Here is a 25,918-nt window from a genome sequence, read left to right on the forward strand (position 1 = left end):
CCCTTCCCTTGAGAGTTTACTAACCCTCGTTCTTCCCAAATTTTGCCAAATGTATGAACTACCCCAAATGCATATTTGGAATCTGTAAATATCGTCCCTTGTTTATTTTTCAATAACTGCAAAGCTCTTAATACCGCATATAATTCACAAGCTTGGGCTGACCACGTCGCCTCAAGGGGGCCAAGATTCTTTCACCTCTAGGGTGGTCCCATCTATTATCGCATACCCTGATCTTCGCTTCCCATTTACCACTCGTGATGACCCATCTACAAATAATTTCAACCCATTCGGTAGTTCTTCTTCTTCTAAATCTTCTCTAATTTTGGTTTGGTGTTCTATTAATTGCACGCAATCATGAATTAGGTTCTCACTTGGTTCCCCATATAAAAATTGAGCTGGGTTTTGCAAGCTAGTTGTTTCAAGTTCCAACTTGGGGGAATGTATTAAAATACCCTCGTATTTCAATAGCCTGGCGTCAGCGATCCATTTGTCTGCCTTCTGCTGTAATACTCCCCGTATGTTATGAGGTGTATATACTTTCAATTCTCCCCCTAGAGTTACTTTCCTAGCTTCTTCAACTAAAAGGGCCGTGGCTACTATAGCTTGTAAGCAAGTAGGCCATCCCCTGCTAACCGGATCTAATAGTTTAGAAAAATAGCCTATGGGTTTCTTTCTTCCAGCCCACTCCTGGGTTAGTGTATCCCAAAGGCTGTTCCTCCCTCTGAATTCACAAACAAATAAAATGGTTGTTTAGTATCGGGTAAACTTAACACCGGAGCATTTACAAGGTCAGCTTTGAGGTTTTCTAGACTCTGTTCGTCCTCTTGAGTCCATTTTATTAATCCTACTCCCACTAACTTCTGATACAAAAACTTCACTTTGCTGCTATAATTTTCAATCCATTGTCTACAGTACCCTAAAAGTCCTAACAATTGCCTTATCTGCCTCTTGTTTGTTGGTGCCTGGAGGGATAAATACCGTTCACTCGTTCAGGGTCTAGTTTCTTAGTTCCCTTGCTCAGCCAGTGTCCTAAGTATTTACTTCCTCTTCAGTAAACTGCAATTTAGACTTTGAAACTTTCAATCCCTTTAGGCTTAAAAAGTTCAATAATCTAATGCTCTCATTTCTAACAGCCTCCTGATCTTCCCCAGCTAACAACAGATCATCTACATACTGCACTAAAGTCACTTCTGGGTTTAATTCAAAAGTGTCTAATACTTGTTCTAAAGCTTGCCCAAACAAATTTGGTGATTCTGTAAACCCCTGTGGGAGTACAGTCCATCTTAATTGTGTTTCCTATGGGTTTCAGGATCTTCCCATTCAAAGGCAAAATAATCCCTACAGTTTTCCTTTAGAGGGCAAGCCCAAAATGCGTCCTTTAAGTCTATTACACTATACCATTTTAATTCGGGGGAAAGTTGACTCAGTAAAGTATATGGATTGGCTACCACTGGGAATCTAGTAATAGTCCTCTTATTTACTTCTCTTAAATCCTGTACTAAACGGTAGGACCCATCCGATTTCTTTATGGGCAGAATGGGGGTATTGTGTGTGGTGACATGCAAGGTTCTAATAATCCTTGCTGCAACAACCTTTCGATTACTGGTTGTAGTCCATGTCTGCCTTCTTGTGACATGGGATATTGTTTGACTCTAATTGGAACTTCTGTTTTCTTAATAGTGACTTCAAAGGGAGCAATGTCTAATCGTCCTACTGATTCCGGGGTAGACCATACTTCAGGATTGATTTTAGCTTCATCCTCCGTTGTCAAAACACACAATTTTACCGTTATTTCTTGGTTCTTTATCTCGAAGTTAATCCTTAATTCAATCATTAGATCTCTTCCTAATAAATTGTATTCTGCTTCAGGTACCAACAAAAAGGATCTTATTCCAAATTGAGATGGAGTTTCTATTTCCACTCCTTTTATTATTGGTACTTGAAATGGTTCTCCTTTTGCTCCTATTACTTGCAATTTCTCCGAAGACAGTGAGCATCCTCGGGGTACTGACTGGACAGTAGATCTTTCTGCCCCAGAGTCCACAAGGGACTCAACTTCTTGATGCTGGGGACCTAATTTTAATTTTATCAAGGGCTCTGTTTTCTTAGGGGTCCCCAGCAAATAGAGCCCCTGACCCCCCTAATCTTCTTTAAACATCCGTTCATCCTGTATACGCTTTCTACAGTTCCTCCTCAGGTGTCCTTTCTTTTGACAGTAGAAACACTCAACCTGTCTCAAATCCTCTGTGTCACCCTGGCTTCCTTGGGGTCTTTCCTTTGGCCCCTGGGCACTACATCCCCCCGTACGGGGTGCTACTCCTCTCTGTCCTTCTCGGACAGCTGCCACCAAAATCCTTGCTTGCCTTTTCTGGATCTCTTCCTCCCTTCTCACATACACTTTCTGAGCTTCTCTTAACAATTCATCTAATCCTCGCTCCTGCCAGTCTTCCGACTTTTCCAGTTTCTTTCTAATATCTACCCATGATTTTGCCACAAACTGAGTTTTTAACAGGGCTTGCCCTACTGGAGTGGCAGGGTCCAGCCCGGAATAGAGCTGCAGATTCTTTCTCAGTCTCTCTAACCATTCAGTGGGGGGTCTCATCTTTCTTTTGGTGTTCACTAAATGCTTTGTTAATATTCTGTCCTCGGGGAACAGATTCCTTAATGCCTTGAACAATTATAGTACGCAGATCTGCCATATGAGTTCTATGTTCTGCATTCTGGTTATCCCAGTTCGGCCGCTGTAATGGCCATTTAATATCTGCGCCTGGTCCATGTTGGTGCTGCTGATCCCAAACTCTCATTCCTGCTCTTCGAATCATTCCCCTTTCTTCTACTGTGAATAGTATGCCTAAAATTGCCTGCAACTCTTCCCAGGTATATACATTAGGACCCAAAAACTGGTCTAACCTCTCGGATACTCACAAAGGGTCTTCTAAAAGGTTCCCCATCTCCTTCTTAAATTCCCTTATATCTCCGGAGTTCAAAGGTACTGGCACAAATCCCATGCCAGGTTGTGGTCCTCCCATAGCCATTTCTCTTAAGGGGTATAGTCTTTCCTCTAACTGCTCTCTCCTCCTAGTCTGACTCCTTGTTATTCTCTGAGTCTCTTCAGGAGAACTAGGAGCGCCTATGTCTGGGTCTGGGACTGTCGGGGGAGAGGAGGGGGGGGGGGGGTTGGGTCAGGCGTGGGTGTAGGGGGGAACATAAGGGGGAGGAGGTGCGGGAAGTTCTTCGGGGTTTTTAGTTTTTTTCCTATGGTTCTTTTCACTTAGAGTAAACACGTGGACTCAGGTATCTAATCTTATCCATAAACTAGCATATTCACTCTCTTCTAAACTGAAGGGTTCCTTAGTATTTACATATATGTTTAGGGCCTGGCATATCCAATCCTCAAATGACCCAAAACCAGGCCAAAATACCCCATCTCCTTTGATTTGTTTACCACCCCACACCTGCATACAATAATGTATCATTTTTTCTCTACTTTTGCCTTGTCTGGGCGGCCAGTCATCCCAATGGGCAATGATTAATGCTAGAGGGCTGTCTGGCGGTATGTCGGGTAACCTCACCTTGGGGCCACTCATGGAGTCAGAAGGCTTGCTTTTCTTCTGCCCCATCTTCTGAAGTGCCTTCTCTCACACACACACATGCACCCCTCGTTCGTGGCTCAAGCCCTCGCGGGCAATGAGAACCGCACTACAAGAGGGTCCGCACTCACTTCGCTCCTCTCGGGAGCATCTCGTTCATGCGCACTTCGGGAAACCCACCCCGACCGAACGGGAACGCTTTTAATACTCACTTAACCTGGAGTCTTCGTCCGGATCTTTGTGCACAAAAATTACAGGGTACTGCAGTGTTCTTTTGCCTGCTTGCCAAATTTAGGGTTCGGAGGTAAGGGTCTTAGAAAGGATATCGTCCACTCCGGGGCCATCCAAAGATGGGGCGCCTCCCCAGAGTTTAGATTCCGAACCAAGTTACCTTATCTGAGTCACGGCACCAAAATTGTTATGGGTGGCGACGACAAATTATACGCCAGCCTGTGGACAGTCCAATCAAAATTTATTGAAGCAAGCAGCAAACAGGCAAAACAGCGCTGGGCGGCCGGGGAGTCTCTGCTCTACCAAAAGGCGCGCACCCAACCCCTTTAGAGTCCCCTTTTTATAGTCCTTGGTTGCCGGCTAAAACCCAGAGTCTCAGCCCACGTGGCCTTGTCTAGTGTCTTCTGCGATTGCGCACCTGGTTGCTAAGGGGGTCGTGGGATGAAGGTTGTAGTCTTCTTCTGTGTTTCTTGTCGTTTAGAGCATGCGTACCTTAAAATATTTCCTTATTAGGCATCGAAAGCCGAGCTATACCGTTCACTTAGCAGGACCTTAGAGTTACAAAGTTTCCAACTGCACCTGTTTGCAGGAGCTAACACTGCCTTGCAAAAGCGAACACACTGTGCAAGGCTTACAAAACCGGTTTGATTAACAAATACATAAGATGAATTAATACATAAGATGAATTTATCACAAAGCATGTCTGTTTTCTTCTTTGTCTTGGAACTGGCATTTTGAGGAATGTTGCAGTTCTGTAGTGTATGTGTGAATGCAGTTATTTATTACAAATCGGATATTTGTGTGCTTAACCGTAGTACCTTGATACATTCATTTTCATCCAATTGCTACCTCCTGTCTTCTGAATATCATATCTGAATTTTGGCTAAAGTGTTACCAGTGTTCATTTTCTTGTTCCATTAAAAATTGATCACTTCTGACTGCTGTGAGAGTAAAAAATTAAACAACTTTTGGGTACAGATATGTAGAACAAACTCAAAATCTCTTAAATGGGGAGTTTGGCCGTAAACTAGTTATTTCAAAACTTCAAAGTTTGGTTTGTTTGGTTTTTTTTTAACTGAATTGAAGTAGAATGATAAAAATATAATAACCAGAGTGTAAATACTCTTAAATACTAATGACAAATTTAGGTCCCTTTGTAAAAGATGAAATTCATGATTATAAAGAGCAATTTTTTTCTAGTCTTGAAGTACACTTTTTATTTATGGCAAGTCAGGGTTTTTGCATGTTAAGGTTGAAAAGTGTGTATTTTTGAGGCACTAGCAAAGTCCTTTTGAATTCCTTCCTCACTGCGCCAAGCTGTCTGCGAGGCAGCACTGTAAATAGTTTCATAGCAATCGTTTAGACTAAGCTTAGTCCTCTGAAAGTAAAAAGACTGATGCTCCTGGTGGGGAATATGAATTTCCTGCTAGTCTTGGCAATGATGGCATCACATAGTGAAAGGAGAGGGAATAGCTTCTGAAAAATACTGTCATTCCAGTAGCTGAAAATTGGGCAATAAATATTTTAAAGTATACTTTTATTTGATTCTTGGCACAGCTTTGATTTTAACTAGATGTCACTAGCATCTTTTACTGAGCGTGTAGACTAACAGATACCTTCTCTTATCAGGTACCAAGTCATCAGTACACCAACTGACATTTTCATGGTGATGGAATATGTTTTCGGGAGGAGAACTGTTTGACTATATCTGTAAAAATGGAAGGGTAAGTAGTAGTCCACCTCTACAAATCAATTACTTGCATTCTGTTAACTGCTTTTGCAACATTCCTGTGTCATCTGACACTGGGGGGACAGACAGGTTCTTTTTGGGGATCCTTGGCAGATTGATATGATTAAAGCTTTATTTTCTTGACAGGGTATTATGATGAGCGTAGCACGGAATTTATGATTAGAATGGCACAGCATTTCTACAAGCAGAATCAATGTAGTAAAATCTATAAGAAGCGCAATACAGAATTTATAATACAATTTACGATATCTAATCACATAGACCCTCTGCAGATCATGTCAGATCTTAATACATGGTTTGCTGTCTCAATATAACAATCACAGTCTAGACTCGAAAAATCATATGAAAGAACACGAGTCGCTCGCTCGGTCCTCGGAGAAAGCAGAGGACAGTGGAGGTGCCCCTGGCCACTGCGGGGTCACAGGTCTCATTGTCCAGCAGTGGTTCTGGTCCAGGTTCCCCACCTAGGATTTGTAACCATTTGATTTTACGGACAGTGCTCTGTGTGCTGTTACACCTTCCTCTTCTGGGATGGGATCATCACCAGCCCCTGGCTGGCCGGGTGCCTGGGACCTTCAAGGCCGGTAAGGAAGGGCATAGTCAGCCTGGCGCCCAGGAGCCTTGAGGCCAGTGGGGATGGCAAGAAGAAATCTGGTTTGTCTACTTGGTTTACAGGACCTTCAGGACCTGATAATGAGGGAAAGGGCATGAATACATGACTCACATGGTCACAGAGCATGGTTGCTTGCTTCAAAAATGGCGTTAGTTATGCTAATCACATTACCAGGGGCCAGGAGCAGGGGCTACCAGTCACACCCTGTTAAATGAAGGTTTGTTTTTATATATTCAGCATTAATTTTGCTGTTAGGAATTAAAATATACTTTATGACTACATCTTGTTCTGAAAGTAAGAAGAGTTATATGTTAACATGTTGCAGATCTTTCTGTATGACTTCGTTATAGCATTTTTGCTCTCCAGTGATACTGATATATGTTAATTTACAATTACTGGGTACAAACTGGATGGCTATGTATCCAGCTGGAGTAGCTGAAAACTATTTCTTCAGTATAACCCATTATTGGAAAGCTGCCATTGTGCCCTCATTACCCTCTTCCAGTAGATCAGTTTCTGTGGAAGCTCTGAAGTCACTTTTGAAAAGCCAAGATACTTTTAGTTAGTTGTTAGAACAAACTTTGACATGGATTAGGGCATGTTTGTAGGAGATGCCCAACTAAGTGTGCTGTTTGGGGCTAGCTGCTAATAGCATAAATAGCATCTAAAATTTATCACTTCTGTGCTGCATGTCAGCAGCTTTTGTCAATTTAAATCCTATGTTGTGCTTAAATGTCAAAGTTCATAGATATTCCACTTAGACAAAGTTAATGTTTGGGTGCTAATGTTTCTAGTTACTGCATATGTAACATCTGCCTAACCAATTTCAAAAGTGTGATTGAGAAATTTCAGTGACTTTCTGAGTCGGTGGGTATGTTTTATTTTAGTCATTTTAGACCTGTGGTACACACAAAATGATGTAAACTATGAAGCTTTCTGCTACAAGTTCTGATAATCTGCTGTATAAAGTATCGAAACTATAAATGATAACTTTAGGTCACAGGAAAACTTCCTTTAATTTATATAAATGAAAACCAAGCTATCTTCTGCTGTCTCATAATTGTTTAAAACCTGTGTCTGTCTTAGCTTGATGAGAAGGAAAGTAGACGTCTGTTCCAGCAAATCCTTTCTGGTGTGGATTACTGTCACAGGCATATGGTAGTACATAGAGATCTGAAGCCTGAAAATGTACTGCTCGATGCACACATGAATGCCAAGATAGCTGACTTTGGTAAGCATTTCTATTTCATATCTGATTGCATTTCTGGTGTTATTTAGATCCTGATAATTACTAAGGGAAATATTTAATAAGATGTGTATACTTGAATATCCTGGTGGTGGGACACAATGCAAGAACCTGAAGAGTATGAATGTAAAGCAAAATTATGTTTCTGCACATGTGTAGAACTTGTTTTCCTCTCAAGCTTTCTTTTCAGGTATTTGACTGGGTGAAATTGTGGACTGATTTGTTTGGTTTTGCTTAAGAATATTTTCTGTGAAATGCTAAATAGACTTAGTTCCTGACCTTTCTGCTTCAAAACTCACTCCTATTGCATGTTTTACCATGTGTAAAATGTAGATGCTTAGCTCTCTTGGAAGTACGGTGCAAGGGCAGTTCATCATGATTGTTATAGTTCACACATTGCTGTAGTAAAATACACTAGTCCTCCTATTAAAATACTCTAAATTCACTTAAACTCCAAAGATGTGATTAAAAAAATTTAATTAAAGCATAAAAGGTGAAATAAGAAGTGTTAATCTTGCAGACTCCTGGGCTTTTTTGCTATATACCTGCCTGACTAATGAGAATGCTTAATTGTTTATACTAGCTGTTTGTGACACAGCTGCTGAGACCAGCAGCTAGTGCTTGGAACTATCTGAATCAGGAGACCTCACCATATAAGCATAGTAAGGTACCCATACTGCTATGTCATCATGATACATCTCTTGTAGACATATTGGATAATACCTGCCCTTGTAAAGCACTTTGATGAAAGGTGCTACATAATGCTGAGTATTCTAAGAATATTTTAAAAGTGTGGTGTTCAAGTATGTGGGCACTGGGAGTCGTACTGACTTCTTCTGTATAGAAAATGCTTTGGGTGAAATGGCCTATGTGGTGAAGAAATGAAATACAGTAACTTATAAAAAAACCACCCTCCTGTAACTTAAGTTTCAGCAAAGCTGTAGCATTCAGTTAATCATGGCTAGTGTATTAAAAAGAGCTTAATAAAAGCTTTTGTGTATTAGAATATGAAAGCTACCCAAGCTGTACTTTCATCTTCTTCCTGTCCCCACATCCCCCCCCTTAACATCCCCCCCCACCCCATCCACCCCCCGTCCCATAAAAGGGTAGAATTCCTTCTTAGAGAGTTTTCTGGCTTAAGGTAGTTTTGATCATGCAGCCTCCACTGAGGAAATCAAAAGGTGTTTTCCACAGCTGTTCTAGAAGTGGTAGTTCTTTACTGATGCTAGACTATACTGAGGGCTAGTGAATGAAGATGGCGTAGTTCTAAAGTACACTTTAATTACTCTCAGAATATCTGCAATCAAACTACTGAACTGCAGTGGTTCAGGAATCAGCTGAGCAGCGTAGGTTTCTAAATTTTGGTGAAATCGTGTACTCTTCACTTCCCTTATTCTACATAATCTCTTACAGAATTTTAGGCAATTCTGTTGTAGCATCTTCCACTTCGGCATTTAGAAGCAAACGTGGTTTTTAAGACTTTCTTATTAATGACCAAAATCCTATGTTGCTAAGCTGCTCCATCTCTCTTAAAACAACTTTATTCTCTGTCATGCCTGTGTCATCCAAATTGGACTGGTTTTTGTCTTGGTATGAATATTGTTATCAAATATTTTTAGGTTGTGTACAATAATAGATTGATGTTACTCAGTTTTCTGGTAAACTAAATGGAGAAGTATGTGGCATGCACATATAAAAAATTCAGTAATTCCAAACAATGTTACTACTTTACTGAGATAAACTTGTTAATTTTCTAATTTGAATTACTAGTGAATTGTTCTAGGCGGTATATGCAGTGTGAAATTATTTTGCTCTCTGAATTTTTACTAGTTACTCTTATACACTTTCAGGTCTATCAAATATGATGTCAGATGGAGAATTTTTAAGAACAAGCTGTGGTTCCCCTAACTATGCTGCACCAGAAGTAATTTCAGGAAGGTAGTTTCTGCATGTACTTAAGTCATTTTGCTGCTTGATTCTAAAGACTACAAAACTAGTTTGATTGACAAGCTTGATGCTGAGAAACTGTGGGCTGAACTTTTAATTGTCTTGATAATTTTTAATGTGTATTTAAGACTTCTATGAACTAGCTTTGAATAGTTCCTGTAAGGAGGAGGTGATATTTAATGCCCCAAATCCAGTGTGCCTGAATTGGTTTAAAAATCGCACTTCCAGCTCAGATCTTGGAGTAGAGGTATGGATAGAATTACAGGCAAAGTCTGCTGTGAAGTTGAGTAGCGGTGAAATATCTGCTGCAGAGTAGATACTCAGTCTGAAGGCAACTTCCCCTTTTTTGGACTCGATGATTGTCAAATCTGCTGTGTTCAGCTATTCACCCTAATATTGCCTCTTGTTGATTGAGGCCAAATGTCTGTCCTCTTCAGGCAGTAGCACAGAATGTGACAATTTCTGCTATATGGACTTGTCTTAAACTTTTCAGCCTCCCAGTTTTGGGGAATCGATGACTTTGCACAGATTCCACTAAAAGAGTGATAATAATGTATAACACAGGCTTTCTTAGCAGTAGGTGCAAGTTTCTTTCAATTTGCTGTTGTCTGAAATTGCATTTGTAGATTATTGTTGTACAGTAGAGAGGAAAACTATGTACTTGCACCCTGTTACATATTTGAAGGGGAAGGACACTAAAGTTCAAGGGAGGCATGGCATAGAACTGAAATGGTATCGTACTTGCAGATCAGTTGTCCCAAGTTCATACACTTTTTGATTATTGTGATACAATGTAAGAAAGAGGAAAAAAAATGTAATTAAATATATTAAACACAGATCGCTAATAGTTAACTTTTTCCCAGATTATATGCAGGTCCAGAAGTAGATATTTGGAGCAGTGGGGTTATTCTCTATGCTTTGTTATGTGGAACACTTCCATTTGATGATGATCACGTGCCAACGCTTTTTAAGAAGATATGTGATGGTATCTTTTATACCCCTCAGTACCTGAATTCGTCTGTAATTAGTCTTCTGAAGCACATGCTGCAAGTGGATCCAATGAAGAGAGCAACCATCAGAGACATTAGGTAAAACGCTAACTGATGTCTGATCACAGGATGCTGGAATTACAATCTCAGTGCAAATATGGATAACAAAGAAATCATTCATACATCTTTTCCGTGTTTTATAGACTGAGATGAAAAGTTCAACTTCTGGTGGTTTGGCTTTAGCCTTGATGGTTCTGATCTCCAGTGGCCAATGAAGTATCTATTGGAGGTTACAGTAAAACAAATTATACACATTACATATAGAAATTCTGAGAAACTCTAGGTTTAAGACTGCTATAGCAAAGCTGTTTAGCTGCGGAATGGTTTGGAAAAAGTACACTGTATTGACTTCTCTGGGTAAAAAAATGTCTCTGTTGTTAAGAACCACTATTTTGTACTCTAAATGTCTGGGAGGAGGTTATAGCTCTTTAATCTGATAACTACTGCTTTTCTTCATATTTCTTCAGACTCTGAAAAATCATCTATTAAGACTGTGAATATTCAACATGCAAGATAGTATTTTCTAGCTTCAGAACCCTGGCATGAATTTGTGTATGAGTGATAATTACTGCATTGAATACTGATAAGTTAAAACTTGTAGGTACAGATAGCCATCATGGCTGCAGATTCCAAGAGGAGATTCTGGAGAAGGTGACTGCTTTGACAAGTGTACAGTGGGTTGAATAAAAATAAATTTGGTAACCGATAGAGCTGTACTTTATGCAGCAGCTTAGTTAGGTTTGCCTGTTTCCTTTGTAAGAAGCTCAAGGAGAGAGCTCTGATATATTACCTTAGTGAAAATGCTGCTTCTTTTAGGGTTGGAAGTTAGGAAGTCAGCAGTGTTCCTGTTCTTTCAGTAGCACAAAAAACATGGTGTGCTTATCCCTTGCTAGTATATTACAATGGGAAGTACTTTCTTGCAGAAATCAAGGCACTGTGAGAACTAAGCATTGTAAAACTTGAGTGAATAGGAACTTAGCTTATCTCAGTCATGTTAAATAAGTCTGGAAGAGAAGTGGTGTGAAAAATGTTAAAACATGTTGGTTACAGAGCATGGATGAATTTTGAATCCTAAACAGTTCTGTCCTATTAGCCATAAGACATGTCACCTCACAGTTCAAAGGACAAACTGAGTTTAATTGAATACCTTAATATTTCTAGTGGGCTATGTGTGTGCATGCAAGGAGAGATGCCCACTGCAATGAATAGTAACAAAATACTCCTCTGGGTTCAGTCATTCAGCTAGGGCTGTGCTGTGTAGTGGCATAGGAAAAGCTTTTTCTGCTTCCAAATTAACTGCTGCTTCTGATGAAAGTGTATTTTGCTCAGTACATTTGTGCTGAGGCAGGTTCTCAGGATCACATTGACAATGGTCCATCGTACTGGTTTTGTCTGGGATAGAGTTAGTGTCTGGGATAGAGTTAAATTTCTTCCTAGTAGCTTGTACAGGGCTGTGTTTTGGATTTGTACTGAAAATAGTGTTGATAATGAACTGATGTTTTAGTTGTTGCTGAGCAGTGCTTACAGGGAGTCAAGGCCTTTTCTGCTCCTCACCCCCCCCCCACCAGCGAGCAGGCTGGGGGTGCACAAGGAGTTGGGAGGGGACACAGCTGGGACAGCTGACCCCAACTGACCAAAGAGATGTTCCATACCATATGACATCATGCTCAGCATATAAAGCTGGGAGGGAGGTTGGTGGGGGTTGGCTGCTGCTCACGGACTGGCTGGGGATCCATCGGTTCGAGGTGAGCAATTATTGTCACTTGCATCACTTGTCTGTCTTGGGTTTTATTTTCCTCTCTGTTTTGTTTTTCTTCTTTTCCTTACAATTAAAAAAAAATTCTTTCTAATTATTAAACTGTTTTTATCTCAACCCACAAGTTTCTTTCTCACTTTTACTCTTCTTTTACTCTCATCCCGCTGGTGAGGAATGAGTGAGTAGCTGTGTGGTGCTTAGTTGCTGGCTGGGGTTAAACCACGACAGTGCATTTTGGTGCCCAATGTGGGCCTCGAAGGGTTTGAGATAATCACAGATTTGACCAGAGTGTCTTAGATGGAATTTATAATTATTATATCTGTTAACGGTTGCTGGTCATGATACTGATTTATCTGTTCTCAATATTAGTTTGTCTGATCTGTGCCATGTTCTCTTTTTTCTTGTACCTGTTAAAGACTGGTTTTGGCTTTTGCAGTTTGCTGTGCTCTGTAGTGCTTAGTGATGTTTTGCCTGGGAGATGTGTTACTAAAACACTGGCCTTCAGCTTAATCTGATATTTGGGCTCTGTACTGAAGCCATTACTGTACTTCGGGTACCCATCTCATGGAGACAATTAACGATTATACTTCTTTGAGCGAGAGCGGTTTTGTTGTGGAGGAAATACAGAATGGCACCTTCACTACCTTCTGTGATGTTTTCTCCCTTGTTACAATAACTTCAGTATCTTGAACATCCTTGGGTAGTCAAAATACTTCTACGGGTGTTTCTTAGGAATATTGTTTTGACTACTTCTAAGGTTGACAAGCTATTTAGGAATATCACCCAGGCACCATGGCAGTGTGGTTACAGGTAGCAAGGCCTGTGGGAGAATATGGGCAGGTATCTAGAAAGCTTGTCACCTCTGATAGTTGGGGACTTCACTCCCAAATGAGTGTGGGGTCCTGATGAAGTGATAGAACGTTTGGAAAAAAGATGCCCTGGCTATTCCAAAGAGGCACAACTTACCTCACTGTGCTGGGGTCTGGCCTGTACCTCCTGAACACTGCTCAATACTTTTCAGCACCCTCAAGGAGAAGAGAGGGTCTCTGATCTGAAAACTTAACAACAGATACTGTGGCTAAGCCAGAGACACGGCCTTCAACTGTATCAGTTGGTCCTATAATTAAAAGAAACAATTGAAGTGGAAGTCAACTTGTTGAGTAAGGGATGAAGAAGCTTCTCTTAAGAGGGAGCAGGAGAGAGAATCAGACGAGGCAGCCTGTTCAGCAGCAGAGCAGTCACAGGAATGGGAAGAGGGAGGTACTGAAATCATAAATGAGACAGAAACCACCTGATCCAGATCCCTATCCCTAAGTGAGCTGCTAGATAGGCAAAAAGATTTCAGCTCTCAACCAGGCAAGCAAATTCTCAGCTGGCTACTCCGATGCTGAGGTATTGGGTCCAATAGTCAGGAATTAGAGGCTAAGGAAGCCTGGCAGCTGGGATCCCTTGCTAGGGATAAAGCCATTGACAAAGGGATTGTAAAAGGGGCAGGAGTCTTTGGAGGTGACTCCTATCAAGTGTGAAGGACAGGTATCCCTTCAAGGAAGATCTTGCAAATTCCCCTAAGCAAATGGATTACCACTGAGGGAGGCATCCGGTATCTGAGGGAATTAGTTGTGGTGGAGGTGATCCATAGCAACCTGGATGACAACCAGGTATCCAGAGACCTGGATGAAACCTGGTGCGTGCAGTCTATGTAGCAAAAGTTTGTACGAAGTGCACAGATGTCATATGCCAACACCCTGGTAATAATGAGCTGGACAGACATGGAGGCACCAACTGTGGATGGATTGGCCAGCCAACCCTGAGAATTTGAAGAGAATCTTGCTTCCTCCATATGGGCCTGTGTCTCAGCTGTGGAGAAACCCACAAGTTTCTTTCTCACTTTTACCCTTCCGATTCTCCCTGCCATCCCACCATGGGGGGCGAGTGAGCGAGTGGCTGTGTGGTGCTTAGTTGCCAGCTGGGGTTAAACCATAACAGCCGTATAACTGCTCTTAAATCTGTAGCAAGTCTTTATGCTATAGGCTAGAATACTTTCAAAATTAGTGTCATGCCATACCCTTTGGCTAGTTAAGCAGCTTAGTCTAGGCATACAAAACAATCTTATTTTTTCTGTATGATTGGGCAATGTAAGTATTTGGTTCCTTCTGTACCTCTCCGTTTCCCTGTTATGAATACCAGTACAGACTGACCCTTCCATGGCTTCCCTCAACCCCTTTAAGTCCTGAAGAGGCAGCTGGGGGTGTTCTGAATGAAAAAATAATAGGCAGCTTCTTTGGGCTGGGGAGCATGTGACTTCAATGTTCAAAAATCCGTGTCCAAACATCTACCAAAAAATTATTCACCATCAACGTTTCTTAATTTTTTTGTGTATTGTTATGTGTGTACTTGGGGAGGGGCAACTCAAGTGGGTAGTATAAGAATTTCTGTTGAAAATATCTCAAAACTAACATAGTGGCAGTAAAAAAAAAAAACAAAAACATTTTTATAAAAAGCTGGTTGATGAGTTATACAAAGATAGTTTTGGAGCTCAGGTAGTTGAAAAACTTACAGGAAAGAGGATTTTTTCTTCAGTCTCCTGCAAAATGTCTAGCAAAATCTTGTGAGGGCAGTGATTACTTTCCTTGTGATGTACTGTTTTATTGTCTGTGCTGCACAGAAGGGGAGTTGGACTGACAACTGTGATTCTTTTTGTACAGACTACGAATAATTTTATTTTTAAAAGAGTTTAATATTAAAAATGTTTGCTTTACATAAATACACTTAGACTTTTTTTATTTTTAATTCTAGGGAACATGAATGGTTTAAGCAGGACCTTCCGAAATACTTGTTTCCTGAAGACCCATCATACAGTTCTACTATGATTGATGATGAAGCCTTAAAAGAAGTGTGTGAGAAGTTTGAATGCACTGAAGAGGAAGTGCTAAGTTGTCTATACAGCAGAAATCATCAGGACCCTTTGGCAGTTGCTTATCACCTCATTATAGATAACAGAAGAATAATGAACGAGGCCAAAGACTTCTACTTGGCTACAAGCCCACCGGATTCTTTTCTTGATGATCACCATCTCTCTCGCCCTCATCCTGAAAGAGTGCCATTTCTAGTAGCTGAAGCACCACGTCCTCGCCACACTCTTGATGAGCTCAATCCACAGAAGTCAAAACACCAAGGTGTAAGAAGAGCTAAGTGGCACTTGGGAATACGGAGTCAGAGTCGACCAAATGATATCATGGCTGAAGTTTGTCGAGCAATTAAACAACTGGATTATGAATGGAAGGTAAAAGAATAAAGGATCTTTACAGCAGACAACAGTAAATTTTTGTTTGCGCTGTATAGTTACATAGCCTAGAGGTCTGAAGCTGTTGTTCTGTGCTGGAAAATAATCTCATGTGCCTGTGCTGTCTGCTTGTGCTTGCTGTGCAGGAAGGGTTTTGGGGGAGGCTGTTCATGCTGACAGCGCAAAAAAAAAAAAGTCTTGCTAACAAGTCTAACTTTTCTGTTGAGGCTGTAGGAATGTTTTTCTGTTGCCTAAAAGAAAAAAAAAAAAAATCATAACTCCAACAGGTAAGCCTGAAATCACTTGATAATAGCAGTGCGTTGAAATGACAAAACCAATATGCACTGTTTTTCAAGCAGCTCTGGTAACTAACTCAAATGTCTTTTGTACTAGGTTGTAAATCCGTACTATCTACGTGTTCGAAGGAAGAATCCGGTAACAAGTGCATATTCCAAAATGAGTCTACAGTTGTATCAGGTGGACAGCAGAACATACCTACTGGACTTTCGTAGCATTGATGGTATGTGAAGACTTAAATAAGTTAATGGAGTTGTACAGGAAATCATTCTAAATGCAAACATGTCTTAATTTACTTGTTTAGGAGTGAAGTAAGTGTTGCCCTTTATTAGTTTTAAGTCAATCTAGATCTGTATTAGTGTTTCTTTATTCCTTCCTGGTCTAGTGTTCCTGTGATCAGATGGTTAGCTGCTCTATCCCTTAAATAATAGCTTTTCACCTATACCAACTCCTGAACTGCTGCATTTTGTGTTTGCACCAGTACTAATAACACTGGTGCAAATGGGGACAGGGCTGCTGTTGTCCAAAAAGTGGATTTGTCACCTGGTGTTCAACAAGCCAATAATCACACAGTCAGGAGAGACATTTTTTATTTCGTATTTGCACAAAGATGGGTGCTAGGTGGTAATTCCACAAAGCTAGCACACTCTACAGTTAAACAAGCAAGCAATTTATACAGTTTCAGATTCACCCACTTAGTTTCCAAAGTCCTTTCCCAAAATCATTATTGGTAGTCACTTATCTGCCACCATTTCTGTTGGGCTAAGGTTTTCTCCACTTCGAATTAAAGGTACAGTGTTCTTCTATTCTGCAGTGCATGCTCAAGGAGTGTGGGGGGTTAAGTCTTTCAGGTCCTGAATTGAGTCGGTGGCTGTGATCTCCCCCTGCTGCCTTTACCTTTCCCCCAGTTACCGCAGATGTCCACTGACATCATGCCCATCATCAATTACTCAAGTTTCGGAGCCTTCTGGGGCAGGGTGTTCTCTTCTTACCAGTCTTCTATTTCTTCTTCAAGGTTCCTCAAGGCCCAGTTACTCCAGGATGTCCTTGGTTAAAGAATTCTAGCTGTTTTCTGATTACAAATGATTAAGTGTCTTTAGACTGTCAGCTTAATATATACAAAGAACATCTCGCATAGAAAGAAACAGATCATTTCACATTTTGAGGTTAATCCTCAACACTGTGAGAGGTGAGATCTGCATCAATCTAAACTCCCTTTGGAGCCTCACCCCCAAATTTAAACATTAATTTAGACCTGAAGTAAGCATATGAGTAACATTTCCTAGTGAAGATAAAGCTTAGCGTGTAGTTATTTAAATTTGACTTGGACTGTACATTGCTGTACTGGGTCTGGCTGAGATGGAGTTCATTTTCTTCATAGCAGCCTATATAGTGCTGTGTTTTGGATCTGCGACTAAAACAGTGTTGATAACACACTAGTATTCTGGCTGTTGCTGAGCAGTACTTGCATAATATCTCGTCTTTTTCCCTACTCTGTCTCACCCAATGAGTAGGCCAGGGATGAGCAAGAAGTTGGGAGGGGATGCAGCCTGGAGAGCTGAGCCAGATTGATTTATTCATGTATGTATTAATCAAGATTTTAAAAAACAAGGTTTAGAAGTGCGAGAAGGGGAAGATGTTTGCTGTCCTACAACTGATTTGATACTGATACCTAATTTTCTTCCTCTCTCCCCTTGCCCCCCAGATGAAATTACTGAAGCTAAGTCTGGGACTGCAACTCCACAGAGATCGGGTTCTGTGAGCAACTACAGATCCTGTCAAAAAGATTCAGATGCTGATGGGCAAGGAAAATCTGCAGATACATCCCTTACCTCATCAGTGAGCTCTTCGCTTGACTCTTCTACAGCTGACTTAACTCCAAGACCAGGGAGTCATACAATAGAATTTTTTGAGATGTGTGCAAATCTTATTAAAATACTTGCACAATAATTTTGAAGATGGGCTTATTTCTTTCATAGCAATAAGCATGCCTAAATCATAGTCAGATGCTTCCAATTATAATCAAGTCAAATTAACTAAGAGGCTGAAAAAGCTAGCCACAGAATACGATTTGCACAGGGATTAAAATGATTATGGGCAGTTAAAGTATATTATTTTGAAGCTGGAGTGAATTCTGATTGTCTGCTGTCCAATAGCATAATACAGGTACAGGAAATCACATGCCCTTGGGGCAGTGTTCATAACCTTTTACATTGAGCGCACATTAGGCTGCATATAACTTTTAAGTTAGACGGACCTTCTTGTTTTTTTCACTGGTAATACATACATCTGATGCACTGTAAGTAAATGTACACGTACTAGTTCAGTGACCTAAGTATGACTTGTTGGTCACCATCTACAGTTGTGCCTCAGTTGGTCAGAACTATCAACATCTATCTTCTAACAGTAATGTGTTAAACCTGCTGTGTTTCTTCCCCCTTACTTGACAGTAAATGATAAAGAATAGTTTAATGTGTTACAAGGTACTACTTTTAACAACTGATAAATTTGATTAAATGCGTACAAATCCAACCAGTTGGAAATGCATGTTAGGTGCTCTGTAACGCACTAACGGTGAAATTCTGTGGGCTGTGACTAGAACAATTGAGTCCACAGCAATGGCGAGAGACTTAATGCTGAGAAGACCGGGCACCCTGTGGGCTAAAATGAAATGTTGCTCTGTGAAGGAGAACTGTTGGCAAGCTCCAGATCTGTGTGTATACTTTAGTGTGGTAGCAGCACAGCAGCTCCCCGCTGCTACTGCAGGCTGAGGATCCTTTTCCTTAGAAACATGTGCATGTAGTTAAGAGCACAGCCTAAGGGCTGTTGTGTGCTATTCCAGAATCTGAAATTGACAGTTTTTAAAAATATGTGTTAATACTTTGATACAGCTGTTTATCACATGTTAACTTAGCATATACTATGTAGAATTCACTTTGCAGTTGAAACCACCTGTATAGGTTAGGTTTTCCCAGGCCACCTTTATAGCAAACTTTGCTATTTAAATTAATTGTGAAATTAAATAGTCCAGCTTTTCAGTTGAACGTTGAAAACTGATCACGACAACTTGAGTGCTAATATTCAAAAAGTTTTCAACAGTAGCTTGCAATTACCAATAATATAAATCCTTCTGCATTTATGGTTTTTGCAATGTTTCAGGAAGAAAATGGAACCTTGTATGTTAAAATCACTGCTACCACTTGCCTAAAAACATTTACTTGCAAGCTGGATATCATTAGCCACAGTTCCATTTTCATCTACCACTAATAGGCATAAACAGTAAACTAGATGTCATAAAATGTTTAGTTTTGCATTCAAGAATTAATGTTTTCTTCAAAATAAACTTAATGACCTATTCAGTTTCAAAGATTGCTCTCCCAGGGAGAGACTGGAAATCAAGACATTATTATGAACAGTGAAAGCTGGACTCTTAAAATGGATGGGGATTCTTGCCAATGACTGAGATTTCATCCATGGAAAACTGCTAGCTACAAATGTAAGAACAGTTTAATTCAGGCCAGCTGGCTTCAGTCCAGAAATTCATCTGTTACGAACATGCACAGAATCTGAAGAAACAAAGCTGCTTTAAGTCCCAGAACTGCTGTAACTGTGTCCTGAACTGGGCAATTGTGCGGTCTGTCTAGTATGTAGGTACAAGTTACAACTTCAGTTCTTTATCCTCAAGTGTCACGCATGGTCCCTGTAATGCAAGGTGGAAGATTTTCCTTAGATAAAGCTTTGGGTTTAAATTCCTGAGATTGAGAAGTCAACGTGAGGGACCAGCTGCAAATCCTACATTTAAGTCCTGTTTTGAGTCTTGCTAAGAATTGGTTCTGATGTACTGAATAAATCAGTGTGTTCATTTTTGTTACCGTTTTGAAATTGTTAAATATTGTACTTGTACAAATAGAACAAACACACAGCTTTTTTAACTGTAGTAATTCCTCATCTGCATTTGGTTTGGGATCACTCTTGCGTATGTTAAACCAAGTATAAATGATGTCTCCTCCTTGTAATGCTGATCACAAATGCAAGGTGTCAAGGTGCAAATAGCTTTTGATTTTTATATACTTTTTTGTCCCTCTTTGCATTAAGACCACCATGGTTTTTCCTTTGTCTTACTATCTGGAGGTTAAAGTAAGTTTCTGGCAGAAGTGTACTGTATGCTTAGTTTTAAATAAAGTAAATTTTACTGGCATGATAAATCAGTTTTGATGGCCAAAAGTTTTCTGATTGAACTGAGATTTTTATAGGGGGTGAGGGAGGGAGAAAGGGGCCTGACAACCTACTTTAACCCAGAACAGCTGTCTGTTGTGTGACTTTCCTCTGCCTTGTAGATCTTGCTGTTGAAACTGCTTTCTTAACATGTTCCTACTGATCTTGCAGACCTTTTTTTAGGATCGCACTAGTATCTGCCAATAGGCTGTGAACAGAACTTTACCGAGAAAGCTGCCAGGGTTGTAAGGAGGCAGCTTATGCAAATACACACATTGGTCAAGTATGTTACTCTATATTCCCGAGCTTACTCCGTTGGAGTACCTTGAATTATCTTGCCTTTGTATTGTAATTTTTTTCAAAAACATGGATGAACCTGATTGTCCATGTGCAATGTAAGTCAATAGGTAATGAATAAAAATTCATCTTGGTGGTGCAATATTTAAAAAAAAAAAACAACCAACTTTCATGTTTGTCTTGATACGAGTGTTTAATACAACCTTGGAAATAAATTTTATTTTACCGGTTGATTACCATTGTAAGATACGAAGTCCTGTTCTTGAACAAAGATGTGCCTACTTCCTATGTTAATGTCTTTTGACAAAGCTGAATGGCAAAAGTGCTTGTTTATAACTGTGTAACTTTTTAAACTTTCAAAACTTAAAACCTAAGTAAACATGAAATGCTGAACCATCTTGTCTGAAACCGTGTGCGTTCTGTCTTGTAGCGTTAGGTTGTGTTACAGATTGACAAGGACTGTTAACGCTTGTTTTGAAAACAGCAGCAATCACGATTTTAGAACACGCAGCAACGTGACAACAGGTGACCGCAGCACTCCTCCCAGCTCGGCCGGCAGGCTGGGCCGCCGGCTCCGCGAGCCTGGCCCCTGACTGACCGTTTTCCCCTGGATCCCGTAAGCCCTCTTGCTGCGAAAAGGAGCTTGAGGCGGACGGAACGCCGGATACTCGCTGCAGAAGCCCCCTTTCGCCCTGCCCTGGGGCGGCTCGCCTTACTTCGCATCTTCCTTTCCGCTCTGCTCTTGTCGTGCACCGCCGCTCCTGGCATTTTCCCCGGTGACGAGGGGGCGATTTTAAACCCTTCTTCCTGCGAGGAGGGGGGGAAAGAACCCCCAGCCTTGGTCGTTCCTCCTGGCAGCCCTTCCCGCCCGGCGCCGGGGACGGAGCTGACCGCTCCGAGAGGAGCGGCCGGGGGTGCCGCGGGGGTGCCGTTCCCGCCTGCCCCCCCCCCCCCCCCCCGAGCTTCAGGAGCAGGGGTGACCACAGAGCCGCGTGTCGCCACCCGGGCGGCGACCTGACGCGCCCGGAACCCTCCGAGCCGCGCAGCCGGGAGCTCGGGGCAGCCGGGCTCGCCCCCAGGCCGCTCCGTGACCGAGCTGGCGCTGCCCTGCGGTGCCCGCACGCCTCCCGGTCGTGCTCGTGGAAGCTGCGTATCACCGGCACTTTGCCCCGGGCCCGCGCCTCCAGGGCGGGAGCCGTTCCCGGGGGAACTACAGCTCCCGGCGTGCCCCGCGGGCGCGGGCGGCCCTGGCTGTCCCCGGCGCCGCGAGAGGCGGAGCCGGCTGCCGGTGCCCTTCCTTCCCTTCCGCTTCCCCGCCCGCCGCTGCCGCCTCGCCCTTCCGCTTCCTGCCGGCGGTGTTTGGGGGTGGGGGGTTAAGGGTCGCGCGGGCCTTCCAGCCGGAAGAGAGGTGGCGAGCGGCAGGTAACGGTCCGTGGCCGCTGGGCCCTGCCCGCGGCGCGAGCGGCGGGGGGACGCGGGGCGGCGCCGGGGCCTCCTCCGCGGGGCGGCCGGGGCGGAGCCGACGCAGGACGCGGCCTCCCTCAGCCCCGCTGCCCGCCCGCCTCCCCCCGCCTACCCCCTCGGCTGCGCTCCCCGCCGGGGTGAGCGGCGGGCCGTGCCCCGCCGGAGACGCCCGTCCCGGGGGTGCCTGCCTGCCTGCCTGCGTGCCGGGAAGCTTCCCCATGGGCGGGCGGCCGGGCCGAAGGGGCTTCGGGCCGTGCGGCGGGAGGTCTGCGTGGCCGGCGCGGCCCGCAGGCGAGCGGGGCGGGGGCCGTGGCCGTGGTGCGTCGGTCACCTTGGGCCGAGTCGTTTCTTTTTTTCCTTTTGTCTGCTGTCTGGTGTATTGGCTTCAACGTTTTAAGGCTTTCTGCTGTGTCAGAGCTCTGGCTTCTTTTTTTTTTTTTTTTTTTTTCCTTGCTAGAGAACATCTTCCAGCTGGGTTTTAAAATAATAGTTGCCTGACTAACATCTCTGGTGAAGCCAATGGGCAGAATTTGTGTGGGGGAGTGGCAGCCTGTTACATATTAATGCTTGAGAATCGAGATGTGCGAGGTGTATTTTTTCTTCTGTGTGCTTAAAACCTAATTACTGAAAATACGTTTTTGTCTAGTTCTCCAAATGGCTTCTTTTGGGTGGAAGAGAAAGATTGGTGAGAAAGTTTCAAAAGCTACTTCTCAGCAATTTGAAGCAGAAGCTGCAGATGACAAGGATCTGGCTGATGATGATGCTGCTAACTGGGTGCATGCAACCAAGAGAAGAAAGAAAATTCTTGTCGAAGACTGTGTAAAGAAAAGTAAGGAGCTGAAGGATGAAGGTGCAAATTTGGCAGAAAAGAGGAGGTACTAATATTATCTTACTCTTTTTCATTTACTGAATAAGTGCTAAGTGATATTTTAATCCCCTCTCTAAACACTAGGCAGTTTGCTAGCAGCTGCATTTGCATTTTTCATCACTGAAAAAGTGATCATTTCTTTCATTCTACCTTTACTGTCTGGTACTAAATAAGTTGTTTCCATGGGTGGTGTTAGCAGCGGTCTATACGAAGTTTGTATTCCACCTCGTTTTTGTGTGTTCACGTAACAAATTCCACCTCGTTTTTGTGTGTTCACGTAACAAATTCCACCTCGTTTTTGTGTGTTCACGTAACAAATTCCACCTCGTTTTTGTGTGTTCACGTAACAAATTCCACCTCGTTTTTGTGTGTTCACGTAACAAAAAAATGATAGAAGGAGGTAGATGAGAAACTGGTTGGATCTGAGAGTTGAAAGGGTAAATAAGATACAGTGAGATAACCCACACTGTAAGTAATGCTTTAGCTGCTCTGGTAGCTTTCTCTTGTAAATGTGTTTTTTCTTTTACTAAGAGTAAGTGTATTTCCATGTGTACAGTGCCTAGGTAAATACTGCAAAGCAGCTAATGTGCTGTTAATCTGTCTAATGCTTTTGGAAAATCAGGTTCAGGTAGCTGCTCTGAACATCTTCTGATAGCAGTGCCGACTCTTGAGAGTTCAGCCATTTTGGAAGGATATTGCAAAAGCGGTTTCATTGTCCTGTTACGCTTCAAGCAGAAACTACCTTTGGAGTAGGGCAGGGTTAGAAGAGGGAAAGAGGGACTATAAATTACATATTAACTACATAATTTGGCTAGATCTTCTCTGAAGGGGGGGGGAAACAGTTCCGAGAAAGTCCACTTAAAATCTTCAGAATGCTTGACATTTAAATCTGTATCCTAACTTTACTTCTGTGAGCATCTCCACTTTATTCATTGTCCCAGATCAGAGATAACATTCTTTTCCTGGTAGAAACAATTCCGTAATAAGTCAATATGCGCTTCTGTGCTGCTAAACTTTTTGTGTTGAGAAATTTCATCCTAAAAAAGGGTTGCCAGGGCAATATGAAGGAGAGAACAACTTAGAGGTATAAAGCAGGCAAGTTTATATATGATAATAAACACACTGTGTGTGTGGTCTAGTCTGATTTAAAAAAAAAATAAAATACAAAATGTCTTTGAGAAAAGGCTTATTTTCAAATATTTAAATACAGTTTCCTCTTTTTACTGTTCACTCAAACAGTGACACTGTTCAGGGAGTCAGTGATTCACTTCTGTACATCCTTTTGTGTTCCTGAGTTCTGTAATTCCTGAATAAAATTTTGAGGCCTTTTAAAGTTGACTTTAAATTTAACCAAATAGCTAAATTGGTTTTAAGCATGCTGCCATTGTATTAATCAATACTTTTAATGCATAAGTTGGTTGCATTAATAGTTGAAAACACAGAATACACAAATTAAGAGTCTATTAACATCTTTGTTTTTAACACTGGAAATAAATCATGTAGTGGTCTACAGAAAGGTAGGTCTATTCTGTTCTTTTCGGGATATACAGATTGTGGTTTTAAGCTTGAGAAAACAGAAGTATTTCTAAATGCTTTCTTTCTACATCTGGTATTCACTAATGTTTAGTGTACTTACATATATTAAACAGAGGTTTATTTTATTTGTCTGGTCTTCTGATCTACCTTTGCCTTCCTTGTATTTTGCTTTGAATGCTGCGTATCTTTTCTTTGTGGATTTTGGTGTTCTTTTTTTGATTTGTTTTTGTGTATTACGTGAAGTTGTCATGGTTTAACCCCAGCCAGCAACTAAGCACCACGCAGCTGCTCACTCACTTCCCCCCCACCCAGTGGGATGGGGGAGAGAATTGGGGGAAAAAAGTAAAACTCACGGGTTGAGTTAAGAACAGTTTAATAGAACAGAAAAGGAGAAACTAATAGCGATGATGGTAACACTAATAAAATGACAATAGTAATAATAAAAGGATTGGAATATACAAAGGATGCACAATGCAATTGCTCACCACCTGCTGATGGATGCCCAGTTAGTCCTTGAGCAGTGATCTCCCCACCCCCACTTCCCCCAGTTTCGATACTAGACATGACATCCTATGGTATGGAATACCCTGCTGGCCCCTTTGGCTCAGCTGCCCTGGCTGTGTTGCCTCCCAATTTCTTGTGCCCCTCCAGCCTTCTTGCTGGCAGGGCATGAGAGGCTGAAAAATCCTTGACTTTAAACTAAACGTAGCAACAACTGAGAACATCAGTGTGTTATGAACATTCTTCTTGTACCAAACTAAAAAACCTAGCACTATACCAGCTACTAGGAAGACAATTAACTCTATCCCAGCTGAAACCAGGACAAAAGTGCAATAAATCTCTTGAACAGCAGCAAATAATCTGTTGTGTATGTGGTTTAGGGCAGGGAAATACATAGTGCTGCATATTTATTTTCAGCAGTAGGTGATTTTTGGTGCTTTTAATATCTTAAGTTGGTCTTAGACATTGAGTTTTCCTTTATCTGTCAGTTAGAAAACAACACAAAAGCGTAACCCATCCATAAGTAGCAACATAAAGGGGGTTTTGTGAATTTAGTGAAAACTATATTTCATCAGAAGAGCTTATAAGAGCTACTGAGAAACACTGAATGGCTTATAACAGGTATGAGAAACAAGTAACAAGAAGTTCAAGTGCAGCTTTTGGGAGGCTTATCACAGTCTTTTGTGTTAATGCTTTTATATCTGAGGCTTAACAGAAATTCTAACTTGAAATAGTAGTTTTCATCAATTACTCTAGCACACTCTGTACAGTTTGGCCAATTATGGTAAGATAGTGCTGTCAAGGTACCTATCTCTCAGGCAGATCTTTCTCTTAAAAAAAACATTTCATGTAGATTAGAGGCTAAACTCACAGTGGGAGGCTTTTATTACTTAAAACAGGTGGAACAGTTGACATACCATTACAGGGAACTCGAGGAAGCAGACTGAAAGAAATGTTTATTCTGTCTGGTGGAAAGTGGTTGCTGTACTCGTGTTTCAGACTTGTGTGGTCTATTTCTTGAATATACATTTGTACAACATAAGCAGACTCATGTAGATAATTAAATACTTCATGTAGATTGTTTCTGGAAATATCAAAGCATAGAAACAGTTAAAGACTTGAGTTGGATTGTGTAGCATATAGGTGAAAGGATGGTGTCTCTTCCACTGAAGAAAATCAGAAGAAAAGCAAAGACTAAGTACTAGAGGGTAACTAAGGTGGTGTCTTAGTTGGTGTTACTTGTGGCATGGAGAGAAGAAGGGGATCCTGAAAGAA

At 41.7% G+C, this 25,918-nt stretch overlaps 2 protein-coding genes across 2 annotated transcripts in view; both read left to right on the forward strand.

Moving 5' to 3' along the window:
- The window catches only part of PRKAA1 (protein kinase AMP-activated catalytic subunit alpha 1), a 42,243-nt gene extending 21,576 nt beyond the window's left edge, over positions 1-20,667 (forward strand). Inside the window, 8 exon segments of the mRNA XM_030003332.2 lie at positions 5,451-5,502; positions 5,504-5,545; positions 7,271-7,415; positions 9,281-9,368; positions 10,241-10,465; positions 14,979-15,465; positions 15,859-15,985; positions 17,468-20,667. Coding sequence (XP_029859192.1) covers positions 5,451-5,502; positions 5,504-5,545; positions 7,271-7,415; positions 9,281-9,368; positions 10,241-10,465; positions 14,979-15,465; positions 15,859-15,985; positions 17,468-17,712 — 1,411 coding nt within the window. The 3' untranslated portion in view covers positions 17,713-20,667.
- Positions 20,668-21,587: 920 nt separating this feature from the next.
- TTC33 (tetratricopeptide repeat domain 33) overlaps positions 21,588-25,918 on the forward strand; it is a 57,091-nt gene continuing 52,760 nt past the window's right edge. The window contains exons 1-2 of the mRNA XM_030003333.2: positions 21,588-21,696; positions 22,385-22,613. Of these exons, the coding sequence (XP_029859193.1) occupies positions 22,393-22,613 (221 nt within the window). The 5' untranslated portion in view covers positions 21,588-21,696; positions 22,385-22,392. The remainder of the gene's footprint in view (positions 21,697-22,384; positions 22,614-25,918) is intronic.

This window comes from Aquila chrysaetos, chromosome Z (assembly GCF_900496995.4).
Source record: "Aquila chrysaetos chrysaetos chromosome Z, bAquChr1.4, whole genome shotgun sequence".
Classification (NCBI taxonomy): domain Eukaryota; kingdom Metazoa; phylum Chordata; class Aves; order Accipitriformes; family Accipitridae; genus Aquila; species Aquila chrysaetos.